Source organism: Dichomitus squalens (assembly GCF_000275845.1).
Source record: "Dichomitus squalens LYAD-421 SS1 unplaced genomic scaffold DICSQscaffold_3, whole genome shotgun sequence".
NCBI lineage: Eukaryota > Fungi > Basidiomycota > Agaricomycetes > Polyporales > Polyporaceae > Dichomitus > Dichomitus squalens.
Genome location: NW_006766885.1, coordinates 1,099,711 through 1,114,801, shown reverse-complemented (window position 1 = coordinate 1,114,801; position 15,091 = coordinate 1,099,711). Strand labels below are relative to the sequence as shown.

Sequence of the window (15,091 nt, the reverse complement as noted above, 5' to 3'; positions counted from 1 at the left end):
GACATTCTGTGCCTTCTCCTGGACATAGCTCTCGCCATCGGGAGATCACGTGGATCGCAAGCTGCAGGCGTGCGTTCGGGTAGAAGGAAACTAGAGCCAGCCTGGAGGGCCTCAGAAGCTATAGGAGACGTGTATGTATTTTGAGTGTATCTGAAAAACTGCCATATCCAGGGGGCGCCTACCTGTGCCAATACCGTGTTCTGGTCGGGTGACAAAATGAGACTGCGACAGAGGGCCGTCTGACTCCTATTCATTCTCAGGCTCGAGCGCTGGTGCGGAAGGAGAAGGCAAAGGTGAGCCCGCTTGGTTGTTGCGCAGTGTAAGCGATAGTCCGAGATATTAAAGCGTCAGAATTTGTAGTGCTCCAATTTGTTTATCATGTCATCATTAGTCTGATCCGCGGTATTTATACGCCGTTCACCACATAGACTGAGCGCGCGATGCCACGCTTCGGTCCTCTGTAAGTACCATCCCTAAAATGGTGTCAGAAGGAGCGGCAATTAGCTTGCCGCTCGGAGAGCACAGGGGGAGGAGAGGAGGTGCGACTGCGATCTGCAGCAGCACGGTTGACTGATCGTAACAATAAGGATTGGGACGAGGATTTGGGTGGCGCGTTTGCAGCATGGAATAGACCCAACCGAGATTCCAATGCAAGCCGCTAGGAACAAGCTCCGTAGTGCGTGTAGATGTGTATGGTTGAGCCAGAGACAAGATGACTGCAGACTGCAGTGGTCATTGAGCGAACGTAGAAAGTTGCCTGATATGGATAGACGGTGCAACAGCACAGCTGCGGCGCTTCTCGAGCCGAAGAGGTGGCCGGGGCATGCTCGTAACTTCTCAAGACCTGCTTGCCATACTTTACCATCCGGTGTCCCCCCAAATCCCTCTCTAGGAACTCTCGAAACATCTTTGACGACTCTATGGACAAAACGAAATCGCGTCTGGCGGCTTTCTTCGACAATGACGAGGAGGAGACTTCGTTCCCTGTGCGACGGACTCGAGCTTCTTCTCCACGCGTGCACGCTCACGAACCGTTCCTTCCATGTAACTAGCAAAAGGAAGTAGACGATTACAAGAAGAACGTCTACACTCAGGGCACCCTGCGCAAATCCAAGCGTGAAAAAGAAAAGGAGGCTGCGGAGGCAAAGCGCAAGGAGGAAGAGGAGAATGCGGCGAAGGCGTATGCCGAGTTCCTAAACGCGTTCCAAGGAGAAGGGTCGGACAGAAAGAAGGGCGGTTCGACTTTTGTCAAAGCGGGGCATGATTCGGGGTCAGCGTATGCGCCGTCGAAGCCTAAGGCCAACATGTCCCGTGCGTTCGAAGAGACATCCATGGTGTGTGTCTTGCTTCCGTCTCACAGTACACTATGTCGAGCCAATCCACCGGATATCTAGCGATCACCGTCCCCACCTATGGCACCTCCGAAGCCGAAAGGGAAGCGTGCCATGGATCATTTCTTGGAGGAAATTAAGAGGCGAGCTAGGCGGCTGCTCCCTCTGTGCGCAGGAGTCTGACAGTTTGAATCAGAGAGCAGGCGGATAGGGAAGCGCGTCTATCGCGACATGGTGAGCCGTGGCACACCAATGGTAGCATGTTGTAGTGCTAACGGCGGGCTCAAGCTACGCAAGGGAGGTCTGTCACTTCCATCGCTGGTGAGCAACACTAATAGCTAGTCCACGAAACGTGGTCTGTTAAATCGTTCTCCTAGCCTACGAGGGCCAAAGCGGAAGCAAAGATAGAGGGGACCCAGAGGTCCGTATGTGGTCTTATCCACATATCAGCTGCTGACTCCGGCTGTCATTAGACATCCAACGTCTTTGTGGCGAATCTCCCTCCACATGTGAATGAGCAAACGCTAGGCACCTTCTTCGCTCGAGCGGGGCCTGTTGGTTCGGTAAGTTCAATGCCTCGGCGTTGCGTAATTCGCACCGAGGCTATGTTGTAATATGCGCCATAGGTCAAAATCATGTGGCCGCGGAGCGACGCCTCACTTGGTCCGGGAGCAGACATGACCGCCACGAGGAGAAACAAGAACGCGGGCTTGAGTGGGTTCGTGTCATTCATGAAACGTCGGGATGCAGAAGCTGCGCTCCGAGAATTTGACGGGTATGACTGGGGAGGGTCTATACTCCGGGTCGGATGGAGCAAAGCGGTCCCCATTGCTGCTAAGCCTATGTATGGTGAGCACTCGACGTCTTATGTCGTCTTGGTAAGCATAATGTCTAACCTACTGATGCAGTCGTGAAGCGGTCAAGGTCACAATCGGCCTCCAGGTCAAGATCGCCTTCCCGACGAGATCGTAACAGAGACGAAGAGCATCATCGTAGATCGCGTTCACGTTCGCCGTCTTACGAACGCGACAGGGACCGTCACCGGTCGCGCGACTATCGCTCTCCACGCAGGTCAAGGAGCCGCTCGTACTCTCCCAGTCGTTCTCGCTCACCTTCAAGGCATCGTCGCTCGCGCAAGTACGATGACAGCCTCAGCCGCTCGCCGCGGAGACGGAGGTCTCGTAGTCCTGCTCCTCAAGTACTCGCAGATGACGAAGTCACGGAGCAGTTCCTCCGAACGGTTGCGTCGGAGGTCAAGGGTCACGACGAAGAATATGAGACGACCCTGCGGGAGCGGGAGAAGTCAAACCCCAAGTATGCATTTTTGAACAAAGATGTAGGTGGCTTGGACCTCACGGCTCGTAACTGTCGAGAAGCTCATGGCGATTGCGTAGCACCGACGCTATCGCTACTATCGCTCCCTACTGGACAAGAGAGAGCCCATAGAACCCGAATTCGATGACGAGGTACGTCCGCCAGTGCGCCTATCCATCGATCGGGATGCTGACATACCCGCAGGGCTACAATTCAGTCTATTCTACGGACTCAGCAGAGGAATCTGAGCGAGAGCGCGGACGTAAGCACGTATTGGGTAAGCTGGCTCGTCGTCGCTTCGAAGCAATGCTCCGTGCGCTGTCCGGACGTCGAGGCGAGATGGCCCGCTGCATGGCGTTCAGCTTGGAACATGCTGAGGCGGCTGCGGAGGTATGCCGCTATTCCGCTAGTGCTATCGCGCGTTCACTCAATAGTCTCACGACGATCGTTAGGTCGCCGATATCATAGTCTCGTCACTAGTGGTCGACGGCACGCCGGTCCCGCGCAAGGTCGCCCGCCTGCACTTGATCTGCGACATCCTCCATAACTCCGCCGCGCCCCTGCCCATGGCGTGGAAGTTCCGGCAGGAGTTCCAGTCGCGCCTCGGCCTCGTCTTCGATCACCTCTCGACCATCTACCACTCCTTCCCCGGGCGCATCACCGCGGAGACGTTCAAGAAGCAGATTACCGCCGTCGTCGACATCTGGGAGGACTGGATTGTCTTCCCGCCGGAGTATACGGCTGAGCTTCGCTCGCGGCTCGAGGGCGCGACGCTCAAGACTGACAGCACACCGGGAGCCGAGCAACCTGCTGCAGACGTCGTCAAGGAGGCCGCTCCTGCATTTGCTCTCAAGTTCAAGATGAGCGCCTTTAAACCTGCCGAGATGGCTGAGGCAGAGGAGACGGCTGCAGCAGCTCAATCGGACGACGGAGAGCCGATGGACGAAGGCAGTGATGTCGACGGGAAGCGTGTGGATGATGTGGATGGGGAACCACTCGACGCCGATGTGGATGGCGTCCCACTGGACGATGTTGACGGAGAGCCGATGGAAGATGTGGACGGGGCTCCTATGGACGACGTCGACGGCGAACCGCTTGGTGACGGGGCTCCTGTGAACGCACGAGAAGTCGATGGCGAGTCGATGGAAGATATCGATGGGGAGCCTGCTCCAGTGTAGCCCCATTCTACATCCTGGCACAAATTATCTACGTTTCTTGGGTGTACTCTGTTCATTTGCTGTGCCCGTTGTTCAATTTCAATGTCACATTTTGCTTTCTGTGAATCATAGTGTATTCCGCTATGAACCTGCCCATGTGCCCGATATCACAAATTATCCTTAGATGTAACTACCCGTTCAGATACTAAGCTAGCGCTTTAGTTGTCCCTCCGTCCACCGCGCCTCGGGCCGCCGCCGCTAGCTGTCATCTTCAAGATAGCATCCTTCGCCGCCACGATGGCAAACTCGGAACCTATGACACGCAGCACGTCAGGACGTGAAACAACGCAGGGAACAAGATACAGATACATACCGACGATGACGATAGTACTGTCCTCATGGCTGACAGTGATGTCCGCACCGCTCTCGTTACGGAGACGGGCGACATTCGAGCCCTTTGCACCGACAATGCGAGGGAACAGCGAGCGGTCAGGGAGGGTGAGGAACCCAACGTGGGTCATTTTCTGGGCGTGCTCAAGACCCTCCTTGATCAACTTCAAGGCACGGTCAAGGCCCGCCTGGTCACGAGCCTTAAGCGTCCACTCCGATTCGCCCTCCTCGGCGTCCTGGTAGTTCGAGACTACCTGCCACTGCGCGTCGGCTGTTGCACCGTTGGTGGTGTCGGGGTCATCGATGCGAGCGGTCGCACCGGCACCCTGTGAGGCAGGTTGGGGCGGAACGGCCGGCTTGGACGGCAACACCGACTGCTCAACATGGACGCCAGAGGAGCGGAGCTGGCGGAAGAGGTTGCCTTGCTGGGACACCGCGTAATGATACTTCAGCGGTACAGTGATGGTGCCAGTCACGCCCTCAGGAGCAGGGGGTTTGATCTGAGCCTATAACAGACGATAATGTTCAGTATTCCATACAGCCTGAGACAAAGATAGTAGCATATATGCTGTACCTTGAGCTCCGCGATAGCCTTCTCCGCAGCAGCACGAGGACCAGAGACTTTGACGAGGTTGGCAGGGTCGACACCCGCCAGGTCGGCCGCGTTCTCAGGCTCCCCAATCTGAGCGTACGAACGCGAGCCCGGGAACTGGATCTGTGCTCCGGTGCGGTTCTGGAGCTCGTTGAGGTGCTGACCACCGCGACCAATCAGAGCGCGGTGCTGAGCGACGGGGACATCAACACCAAGGACGACGCGGTCTTTGAGGTCCCCGACGACCTTTTCCAGCTCTGTCTTGAGCTTGGCAACGAGGTTAGGCTCGCCACGTAGGCGGACCTCATCGCCCGGCTCGCCTTGACGGGGGCTACACGTTACACACCATCAACATCACATATCCACGCATGCACACCTGAGGCAAGACACGCACAATCGAATCAAGCCAGCCTGAGCCCTTTGGTCGGCCGGGCCGCCGCAGCGAGCAATGAGATCCTTGAGACCTTGGCCACCAGCGCCGATGATGGTGCGATGGAATCTGCTAGGAACCTCAACAGTGGCTGTAGTCTCCTCAGCGACCTGGTCCGAGATGGTGAGGATAGCGGCCTTCGCCTCGGCGATGGCCTTCTTGGTACCACGGATGCTGATGCTCGCGTTGTCCTTGTCGTCAGGAGACTTGTCGACGTCGATCTGGACGTTGGAAGTGTCCTTGATTTCGTTTATAGTTGAACCAGCCTTGCCGAGGATACGCGCGACAGAGCGAGCAGGGACCGTGAACTTGACGACGTTGTTCGACTCCTTTTCAAACTCGACGGCGTCGAGAAGCTCCTGCTTCGCCTGTGCGACGCCCTTCTTGCCACCCTTGATGAGGACCTCGTCGGGCTTCAGCGATTCGCGGGTCTTGCCCTCACCGTCGGCAGACGACTCGCGCGGGAACGTGATCTTGACACCGTATTTCTCCTCGAGCCGGATGACATACTTGCCGCTCTGGCCGATGAGCGACGAATGATACTGGTGGGGGATCTTGAGGATCTCAGAAGTCTCGTCCGCAAGACGCTCGGCCTGCGCCAGGATACGGCGCTTGGCCTCCTCGACGTTCTCCTTACGGCCGATAATCTTGACCTTACTCTTGAGGTGAGCGGCCTTCTTCTTCTTGCCGCCCTCCTTCTCCTTCTCCTCGCCCTCGTCCGAAAAGTCGATCTTGACCCCGAGCGTGTCGCGAAGCTTGTTCACGCTGACACCGCCGGCACCGACAATACGGCCGACATACTCGCGGTCGATCTCGAACTCGGTCGAGTAGCTGCTGACGATCGCCTCGTTCTTCGCGTCTTCGACGATCTTGCGGATCTCAGTGACGGCGCGGTCGACGTCGGCGCTGATACCGCGGACGAGGATGTAGTCCTCAGAGGCTTGGCCGGCCTCCGCGCCGAACTTGATCGAGAGCGTCTTGTCCTCGCCTATGATAGCGTTGAGAGTCGTGCCGTTGCGTCCGACAACAGCATCGTGCCACTTCTTCTCGACCTCGATGGTCTGGGTCTTCACATCGGCGGCGTCACGAGCGAACTTGAGGAGCTCCTTCTCGACGTCCTCGAGGCTCTTGGACTTCTCGAGGGGCGAGGGGGACGCACTGGGAGACGTGGGATCGTAAACGAGGAGGACGGAGGACTGCTCAGCCGACTCGGGAGGGAAAAAGACCAGGACGTTGTGGGCATCGTGGAAGGCCTTGATCCTGGAATGGCGGTTAGCATTTCCACATCATCGAATTACGGTCTTGGGCTTACTTCTTTGCATTCTTGTTCGAATTGATAATGCGGTGCAAGAGCCAGTCAATCTGGACCTCCTTCGTCGCGCCGTAGAGCTTGCCAATGAGCGCGGACAACTGGCTGACCGCCGCGTCGACCTTCGGTTTGTCACCGACAATGTCGACATTGATAGCAGTGGCACGATCCAGAGCCGAAAGCGGAGGGGTGAAGACCTGAACGCCAGGGTTCGCAGCCGAGAGCGTCTTCGCGTAATCGACGCGGACCATGTATGTCAGGAATTGCCGAGAGACGTTGAGTGGACCAGGGAGGGGGAACTCGTGGATGTAAGCCGAGTTCGCCTTCTCCATGACTGCCTGGACACCAAGTCCAACGTCGTTAGCCTTGCCCCAGAGAACGATCTCCTCGCTGGCCTCCTCGGGCTTGGGCAGGATGACCGAACAGCGAGCCTGTGTCATAATCTCTTCCGCATTCTTGCCGGTAAGTAAACGGTGCTGGCGCTTGGGCAACGAGAGCTTGAGCGAGATCGTCTCAGTCGTGAAGTAGTCAACCGCAGACTTGATGGACTCGATGACACGAGTGACGGCCTCCCGGTCACCAGACACCGTGATCTCACGGGCAGGAGCGTTCAGTGACAAGGTGATGTCACCCCCGTTGGCAGCCTCCTCAAATGCCTTGCGGCGCGGCAGAATGAACGGCAAGACATGCTCAGGAATGTCGCGGACACGTTGGGTGGTGCGAGAACGCTTGCTTGCGATGATGTCGTTGAGTAAAGCCTGAGCCTCGTACACGAGAGGCTGAGGGCCAGTGATCGTGATGGGGATCGTAGGCTCCTCCTCTTCATCCCCATCGACTGGGGTGCCGGGAAGAGGAGTAGCTGTGCGAGAGGGGTCGACCGGAGTACCGTTACCGTTGGCAGGAGCGAGAGTATCGCGGCGGGGAATGTCGATCCTCACGCCAGTCTGGTCGCGAACCTGCTTCAAGGTGGTACCTTTGGCACCAATGATGGTCGGGATCGTCGACGCCGGGGCGTTCAGTACCAAGGAAACCTGGGGATGGAAGGTTAGCTTTGCCGCGTGGAGCCGCTGCAATGCCCTCCGAATTGCCATCGGAACTGCATGCGGAACCTGTTCTATAACGGCAAGATACTGAGCGCCCGCTAGCACACGCAGAGACCTTCTGTGTGATCATGTGCAGTTCAAATGGCATCGGCGTCGAATACAAGCGGTCGCTTCGTCACAACGCGTGTTGATGTATGCCATAGGGCGTTACGCTATCGCGACGCATCTGCGCCCCTTGCCCACAGCGCGCAGGACAACGTGCAGAGAGTCCAGACCAAAGAGATGACAATATAGGGAGAGATAGCGTGATTGGGAACAAAACTGGACGTACGACGGGGCTCAGGAGCGCGAGCAAGCTCCGCTTCGCTTTGTCCAGCTCCTTCTTAGACTCCGCCCTGAGATAGAACGTCGTCTGGCGAGACTTCTGGTTCGTCGACACGTCAAGCTTGACCTTGTGCTGCGTCTGGACCTGTTTGATGACCTCGCCGAGAGACGTGGGCTTGCCATCCTTGCCAGCGGCGGACAAGTCAATAGACGAGAGCACAAAGGTGTCCGACACGACCGGCTGCTTCGAGGCCGTGGGCTTGATGCGCGGACCAGCAGCCGCGCTCCAAGCGGACGCAGCGGGCTTGTTGCTAGCCGGAGGAGCAGGTGCGAGAGACGGGAACGCCTCAGGGGACTCAGTGTCGATGGTACCGTTGGACGGGGAAGCGCGAGGTTTCACGGAGGTGTCGTCGACCAAGCTGGGGAAGGGATCCGGAGCACCTTCAAGTTGGTGCCTCCTCTGTTATACAACACGCGTGGGATGAATATGGTGTGGCGACGATGGGATTAGGCAAATGCGTTACCTGGAGGTCAGCAGCGGAGAGAGCCATGGTGGGATGGATTACGGGTGTCCGAAGAGCGCGAGGCCTGACGGGGGGAGGAAGTCCAAGCGACAATTCGAGGGCGAATGTCGCAATATTAGAAGGAGATGGGGGTCCGGGTCAGAAATGTGTGAGGGATATTCATACGTGGGCAGCCCGCCGTCTTCCCCATTGGCGCCTCTCCAATCGTGCGACACACCTGCCTCTTCCAGCCAACTGTATGCGCCCACAACGCGTAGATCATGAAATGCGTTGTGGCACCCCGGTGGCACCTCACGGCCTCGTTGCAGCGTGCAAGTATATCCAGTGATGCATTATAACTGTACAATTGTGTAGTGTCCATAAATACCGTGCCTGCCACGACCGCTGTAGCGTGTCCCTCCCAGCTATAGATCACTACGACCAGGTCCCTGGTCCTTCCCAGAGATCCTGAACACGCTCGTCGCCACGTTCAGAATCTCCGTAACCCCGTCAATTAGACCACGCAAGCATCCCACGGTGCCGTCGCGGCAAGCGCGCACCCAGCATCCTATCCTGTCGAGTAAATCGATGAGGAAGTTTCGCGGAGAGAAAGGACCGTTGGCAACAGGAGAACGATGAGCCTTTGGTGCGCTGGCCGCTTGGGATTCTACGGCCTGGATGAGGCGAGCCTCTTCTTCTACGCCGGTCTCTGCCCACATACGACGGAAGTCCTGGACCATGTGGAGGGACTCGACCAGACGATGAAGGGTATTGATGAGTGCAACGACTTCAGAGCGCTGGAGGAGATTCGCATTCGACCTCGGGCTGAGAAACGAAGAATGAATGAGCGGCGTTGACGATGAGCGCAAGACGGTACGTACTCAAGAGCCAGAGCATCGAGCTCAAACAGCACTTTAAGCGCAGTGGCGATACCGGTCGTCTGCACCTTACCCCACAACCTACACCTATCACACCCTACGCAATCCATGATGCGCGTGACGTTCCGGAAGTGTTCCTTGAACTCGTTCTTGAGGACATTAGCATTCTCGCCACGGAAAAGCACCGTCTCGTCGAAGCGCCCGACAGTGCGCGCGATGTCAATGACCTTCGAGAGGCGTTCGTACGTCTCCGCATCGTCATCATGGGTGCCTGTTGCACAGTAATCGTAGGCTGAAAGGTAGGGGCCGAGACGCGCGACAGCACGGAGGAGGAGCACCGTGTCGAAGTAGATGTATTGAAGACGCTCAGGGTAGGCAGCGACGCGCGAGATAAAGCATTGCAAATTTGGACCCTTGCGCACAGAAAGGGAGTCAGTAACGACGCGTGAAAAAATGTCAAAACTTTGACAGCTTACCCATTCACCAGTAGTCTGATTCATCTCATCGTGGCATATGTGGGTCGAAATGCTAGCATGAAGGCCAGAGACGATCTTGTAGTACACCCTCTGCTCTAGACACTCTTTCGAGTTCTCCGTCCCGTCCGCGACGAGAGCGCCCGACATACTGTCTGGCAAGCTCGCCAGCCCAGGGCTTGGCGAGTTTGTTGAGGACAGAAGGCCAAGCTCCGACAGGCCAAAACAGTTCTCTTCGTAGATAGCCTTCCATACGCGATTCGCGGACGGTCCCGCGTACCCGGTAAAGCGCTCGGGGTTGAGTGAGAGGTCGATGTAGTCTCCTTCGGTTAGATCATCCAGGAAGCAATAATCCGAATCGCGGTAGTAACATCCAGGGAGAACCGTCCTCTGTTCTACAGTGAGATTGGTTGGGCAGCAAGCATGCACTCGCGGGACGCACCTGGTCTCCTTCTGGTACCTCTATCTTACTAAGCTCCGCTGCCCGCCACCTTTCAGGTATCTCGCTCTATCAGACTAAAGATCAACATACGCGCATACATATCAGTGAGAGACGCGCACCTCATCTACTGTGGTAATGCCACACTCCCGATTCATGCAGAAGCCGTTCTCTTGCCAGAACGGACACTCGCGGTATAGGTCGGCCTGTGAGTGATGGTGTGAATGAGGGAGCCATGGAATGCCAATAGGTGGGGGCACATACTCTAAAAAACTTGAAGAAGGGCGTCTCGACTAACGAGTGCAACTCGTTGTAGAGGGTCTCTGTTACACTCTCTACGGTTTCGTAGTCGCATGCTGTCGTCTCTATGGGGCCCGTGGGCTAGTAGAGCATTAACCGAGTCAGAACGGCTCGGCACAAGAAAAGACGACGGACGTACGAATTGCTTGCATGCCGGCTCCTTCACAGGCTCCCTCTCGAGCACCGACTTCACCTGCCCACTTTTGACAGGGGTGCTGCCAAGGAATGACTGCTGCGAGACGGAAGCATAGGAAACTGAAGACTGAAAGAAAATCGCAAGGGTAAGTGCGTATAGATGACGAGGGAACATCAGAAGCAGGTATCCTCTGAGGTTCCGTATGGCGTAGGTGGCTGAAGGCGTCTGCGCAACTCAGAAGCAGAACGCCAGGAGTGTAGACGTGCTTGTTAGAGATGAAATAAGTTAGCGTCGAGGAGCCAGCAGGACTTTTAAAGCAAGACGTCGAGGAATGAGGAAAAAGAGTGGGTGAGTGATCGGACCCGGTGGAGATGTGGAACGCCGAGGTATGCAATCCGTACGTTGAGCCACGTCGGCGCGAGAACACAGCGCCCCAATCTTGTCTCCGCGTCCATCTCGCTCCTTTCAGGCTCACGCTCCAGTCGGTTCCAGACACCACCCTCGGCTTCTCTCGCCCTATCTGGTTCTACACATATGCATCCTGGATACGTTCTCCTACCGTCGAGGCGCATATAGTCCACCGTCAAGGGCCTAGCATGCCGTTTGACCAGCGCACCGCTCTGTACTGCCTCCAGTTAGTCTGACGAGGTAAACCCGAGTTTTACCGAGGTTCCAGATAGCGAACGAACAGCGCGTTGCCACGACAATGTCCGGCAACGTCACAGTATACGGGCGCGTAATCTAAAGGAGGGGAAGGTAGGGAGGACGGTAAGAGTACAGGACATGTGCTGAGCTACCCAACGCCGTTCATCTCATCCTCAACTGTTATAGTAAGCCCATGTTTTCAAAAACAATACATAGGCTTGGTTTCTGCAGCCTTCACCTTTGCATCATCCCGGGTGTGGAATCACTTGGCCGACGCGTGTGCGGTTGTGCCTATTGATAGAGATGCATATACAGGTGTTATATTGCAAGCGAGCGTCGAGGTATGTATGCTATGTAAACGACAGTCGTACGAAGATGCTAGTAGAGATGCCCCTGTGGCAATAAGATACTGTGAATGCTATAATGGCTAGATACGATGACGAGTGCAGGGAAGAATGCAAGAGCACAGAAAGTGTCAGGCCCTACCTAACCTAAACTACAGTACACGATGCCGAATGCTGAAAACCTGATACAAAGCTGTATTCCGTCGATGGAGCACCGTGTAATAATGGTACCTGCGCTGTGCATCAGCGAGATGTCCATGAGCGATGATACAGTCCGCTCTCGTAACACACCCTCTCCAGGACGGCAAGCATAACCCGGACAGAATACATTCTATGGCTGCAAGATGAGCTGTGCCCCGGTCAGGGAGGAGATGACGTCCACATGACTCTGGTTGCCGATAGGTCTTCCCGGGATGCGCATCAGCAAAGGCCGTGGCGGGATGCCGACCCATCCACTGATCTCCGACGGCGAGATGAGGTCGTACTCGAGACACCTTCCGGATGACTGGGCCGTCCCGGACGACGTCGATGATGGTGGAAGGTATATTCGAACCTTCCCTTCTGCAGCCAGATCCTGGGTGACGGCGCTGGCGCTGCTCGATGCTGCAGAAGCTGATGTTGACGTGGCAGTCGCGGATGCGGAGTCCCCACTAGAGATGTCCGCGTCAGGATCGCCGTCATCATCATCGTCGCTGTCGGAGTCGTAGTTGTTGTCGAACTCGGTGCCGTCCCATGTAAGAACATTTGCTTGCGCAAACATCGTATTCACGTCGAATGTGCCCTCGTATCTCGAGTCGAGCGAAACGCTAGCGGTCCCGATGTTGTTCACCGCTCGCAACCTCATGTTCGCTACAGGAGAGTCAGAGGCATGCACGACAGCAACATTTAGAGGTGCGTTGAACGTCTCCGCATAGGTCACGAATTGGGGACCAGGAGGAGGTGGTGGTGGATCATCGTCGTCGTCATCGTCATCGTCATCGTCATCGGCATCGGCAGACGAATAATTTGCAGGCGGAGGAGCATGTAAAGTGACATTCACGTTGAGAGGGCTGCATTATGACGGTGATGAGAGCCATGCAACAATACGCCCAAGCTGGAAGGCCCGCGCACCTGTTACCAGTGGTGACAGTCATGAATGTAGGCGCTCCTCCATCGTTAAACAGGTCAACTTCAGCATTGATTGGGCTAGACAGCAAACCTCATCAGGACCATGATTATGGATCACAAGATACGATAGTACGTACGCAGAGACTGTCTCCAGCGATAGCTGGGAGGAGACTTTGAACCAGCCTCGCACTTCCGCCGCAGACGCCTTCACTGTTGCTGAATTCGCCTGTAGCGACTGCATGGAGAGTAAGGTGGGAACAAGAAGAAACAATGACGAGAAGGCTTACCTCGACATAGACGCCGGACAAGGCTCCACCCAAAACTACATTGTTGAATGTGATCTTGGGATCGAGCTGCTGGTACGTATGTTGGAAGTGTGGTAGATGGCACATGAGGGATTCGATGTTGCGGGGAGATGTGCCGTTCTGAGGAAGGAGGAGGGTGACATTGAGATTTAACGCGTCGGATGTGTCGAGGTTAGTGGGAGCCTGTCGTCAAGTAATGAGCACCGTTTGTATGCTACAACCCTGAAAAAAGGAACATACAAAAATGTAGACCCCGTTACCACTATTTGTCTCCATGAGGCAGACGTTGGTCGCATTCCCCACGCCCTTGTTTGTATGATGCATCGTCACATACACCACCCCGTCAGATACAGAGACGTCGTCATTGACTGCCACGAGCAATGAGCCCGTGAAGTGGTCAAGATACGTCGCGTTATTGGCGTATGTGATGTTGGTGCTGAGGAATACGGATGCATTGACTGGAATGTGATACTCCAACCTGGACGAGGCGATCAATAGAAGCAAGGAAATAAGAATCAACCCAACTCACTGCGACATGAAAAGCGGACCGTCTGGCCTATCCTTTACATTCCAGGTGTTGCATGACTTGGCTGCCGATATCCGCAAAGGTGTGTGACCTAATTGGACGGACTTGGGTGGTACTGGCGTGGTGTCTGCTCCCCATGAAGTGTACGGATTTGACTTGACCTTTAGCTTCTGCTTTGCCTTCTACAAAGTGCACACAATAGTAACGGCTCAGATGTATGCAAGCAGAAGGCTAAGGGAGGACGTACGACGACAATGATAGGGATGCCAATCACCGTGGTGAGGACAAAGTAAGCGGCGAGTACGATGATTGTTATTCTCTTGCATTTCCGCCTGCGGGTACGCTTCTTCTTGATCTCCGAGTAAGATTCCGTTGTTGGCCTGAGCTGCGCCTGAGATGCTTCATAGTCGGGGAGGGAGGGGGTGGGGGTGTGGACGCGCGCTACAGGGATGACCGAGGGAGAAGCCTCAGCCACGAGCTTGGACGAGGGCTGGCCGTCTTGCTTGTCGAGTCCATCAAGCAGGATCATGGCAAGGAGGACTAAGAGCTGAGAGGCATGAAGAAGTATAGGGGGAGACGAAGAGACCCAGAAGAAGCAGAGGAGAGGGGTTGGCGTGAGACTGGCTATGGGCTCACAACCGCCATGGCTCCCACTCGGCGCTCTCCCGCACCGACCTCCCATCAGTTCCCTTCCTTGATCTCGTGCTTGTGCTCGCGGCCCTGCACTCGTTCCGTTCCCACTCTATCAGTTCTACTATACCTACCTCTGCTTCAGTACGCTCCAGACATGTGCTCGGCTGGGTCAGACTCGGGTCAGACCCCTCCTTGACCCAGGTCAGACCCCTTGGGGTCAGACCCTGGGTCAAGCCAAGGCAACATCAACGTCGGAGCTTCCGGGCACGTGAACCGCCGGGTCGGCCGGCCGTTCGCCACTCACTGCTCGAGCGAGCTCGCCTGTAGCGGCCACGAACTGTTCTTTCCAACTGCCCACTGGCAACGTCTCGGCCATCCATAAGCGAGAGGGTGAAACCAATGGCCTTCATCAGGAACGCTGCGAGGGACTTGCCATGGTGGAGATGGATGCCGACCCAGAGGAGTACTGTCCGGGAAACCAGCGAGGACTCGGAGAGGTGTAAGGTTTAGCATAGATGCATTATCCGACCTCTACGTCTGTAGGAGCAGTCAGGACGAGCGAATATATACAAACGACATCTATAGTTAGCATATCCCGTCGTCAATGTGGCATATGAGTCCGCCTTGCGCTCAAGCTGCCAGCTGGGCACTTTCACCCTTCCGGCGCTCCCGGTAGTACGCGGTCGACTATTCTACGCGAGGGCCGACCGTGCATCACGTGTTAACCCCTCGAAAAGGTCAGACCCGGGTCAGACCCCGAGTCAGACCCCGGGGTCAAGCCGAGAGGGTCAAGGGGTCGAGTCTTGACCCGCACACCTCTGGTACGCTCTGTTGCCTCAAGGTCATGCGCCGTCATAATCTCAATCTCGACGCTGCACGCCGCTCATTGCTGAATGCCTATCACCCGTCACC

General features: G+C 56.0%; 3 protein-coding genes across 3 annotated transcripts; all 3 read right to left on the bottom strand.

The window, feature by feature from the left end:
• Window positions 1–891: 891 nt before the first annotated feature.
• On the bottom strand, window positions 892–8,551 carry DICSQDRAFT_132922 (uncharacterized protein). The gene is made up of 18 exons (XM_007361906.1): window positions 8,418–8,551; window positions 7,898–8,353; window positions 6,527–7,554; window positions 5,179–6,474; window positions 4,767–5,115; window positions 4,176–4,698; window positions 3,098–4,115; window positions 2,850–3,035; window positions 2,726–2,797; window positions 2,240–2,667; window positions 1,958–2,180; window positions 1,805–1,894; window positions 1,709–1,752; window positions 1,620–1,652; window positions 1,528–1,565; window positions 1,395–1,474; window positions 1,053–1,334; window positions 892–986 (listed from the first exon to the last, which is right to left on the bottom strand). The coding sequence occupies exons 1-7, from the start codon at window positions 8,439–8,441 to the stop codon at window positions 4,021–4,023; spliced, it is 3,771 nt and encodes a 1,256-aa protein (XP_007361968.1). The 5' UTR covers window positions 8,442–8,551; the 3' UTR covers window positions 892–986; window positions 1,053–1,334; window positions 1,395–1,474; window positions 1,528–1,565; window positions 1,620–1,652; window positions 1,709–1,752; window positions 1,805–1,894; window positions 1,958–2,180; window positions 2,240–2,667; window positions 2,726–2,797; window positions 2,850–3,035; window positions 3,098–4,020.
• Window positions 8,552–8,633: 82 nt separating this feature from the next.
• DICSQDRAFT_152552 (endoplasmic oxidoreductin) lies at window positions 8,634–10,948 on the bottom strand. The gene is made up of 7 exons (XM_007361905.1): window positions 10,623–10,948; window positions 10,448–10,564; window positions 10,306–10,389; window positions 10,187–10,252; window positions 9,748–10,134; window positions 9,275–9,684; window positions 8,634–9,218 (listed from the first exon to the last, which is right to left on the bottom strand). The coding sequence occupies exons 1-7, from the start codon at window positions 10,791–10,793 to the stop codon at window positions 8,819–8,821; spliced, it is 1,635 nt and encodes a 544-aa protein (XP_007361967.1). The 5' UTR covers window positions 10,794–10,948; the 3' UTR covers window positions 8,634–8,818.
• A 624-nt stretch (window positions 10,949–11,572) lies between these two features.
• On the bottom strand, window positions 11,573–14,332 carry DICSQDRAFT_132918 (uncharacterized protein). The gene is made up of 7 exons (XM_007361904.1): window positions 13,794–14,332; window positions 13,550–13,728; window positions 13,261–13,498; window positions 13,003–13,203; window positions 12,853–12,950; window positions 12,719–12,793; window positions 11,573–12,657 (listed from the first exon to the last, which is right to left on the bottom strand). The coding sequence occupies exons 1-7, from the start codon at window positions 14,073–14,075 to the stop codon at window positions 11,940–11,942; spliced, it is 1,791 nt and encodes a 596-aa protein (XP_007361966.1). The 5' UTR covers window positions 14,076–14,332; the 3' UTR covers window positions 11,573–11,939.
• Window positions 14,333–15,091: the final 759 nt, after the last annotated feature.

Bases quoted from the DNA above. Each gene is read 5' to 3' on its own strand.
- DICSQDRAFT_132922 (XM_007361906.1), bottom strand. From the start codon at position 8,441: ATGGCTCTCTCCGCTGCTGACCTC. The intron at 4,699-4,766 runs GTACAGCATATA...CGTCTGTTATAG, and splicing joins AGGCTATCGCGGAGCTCAAG to GCTCAGATCAAACCCCCTGC. The intron at 4,116-4,175 runs GTATGTATCTGT...TGCGTGTCATAG, and splicing joins CAGTACTATCGTCATCGTCG to GTTCCGAGTTTGCCATCGTG.
- DICSQDRAFT_152552 (XM_007361905.1), bottom strand. From the start codon at position 10,793: ATGTTCCCTCGTCATCTATACGCACTTACCCTTGCGATTTTCTTTCAG. The intron at 10,135-10,186 runs GTGCGTCCCGCG...ACTGTAGAACAG, and splicing joins AGGTACCAGAAGGAGACCAG to AGGACGGTTCTCCCTGGATG. The intron at 9,219-9,274 runs GTACGTACCGTC...TTCGTTTCTCAG, and splicing joins CTCGATGCTCTGGCTCTTGA to CCCGAGGTCGAATGCGAATC.
- DICSQDRAFT_132918 (XM_007361904.1), bottom strand. From the start codon at position 14,075: ATGATCCTGCTTGATGGACTCGACAAGCAAGACGGCCAGCCCTCGTCC. The intron at 13,729-13,793 runs GTACGTCCTCCC...TGCACTTTGTAG, and splicing joins GCATCCCTATCATTGTCGTC to AAGGCAAAGCAGAAGCTAAA. The intron at 12,658-12,718 runs GTGCGCGGGCCT...GTCATAATGCAG, and splicing joins ACTGTCACCACTGGTAACAG to CCCTCTCAACGTGAATGTCA.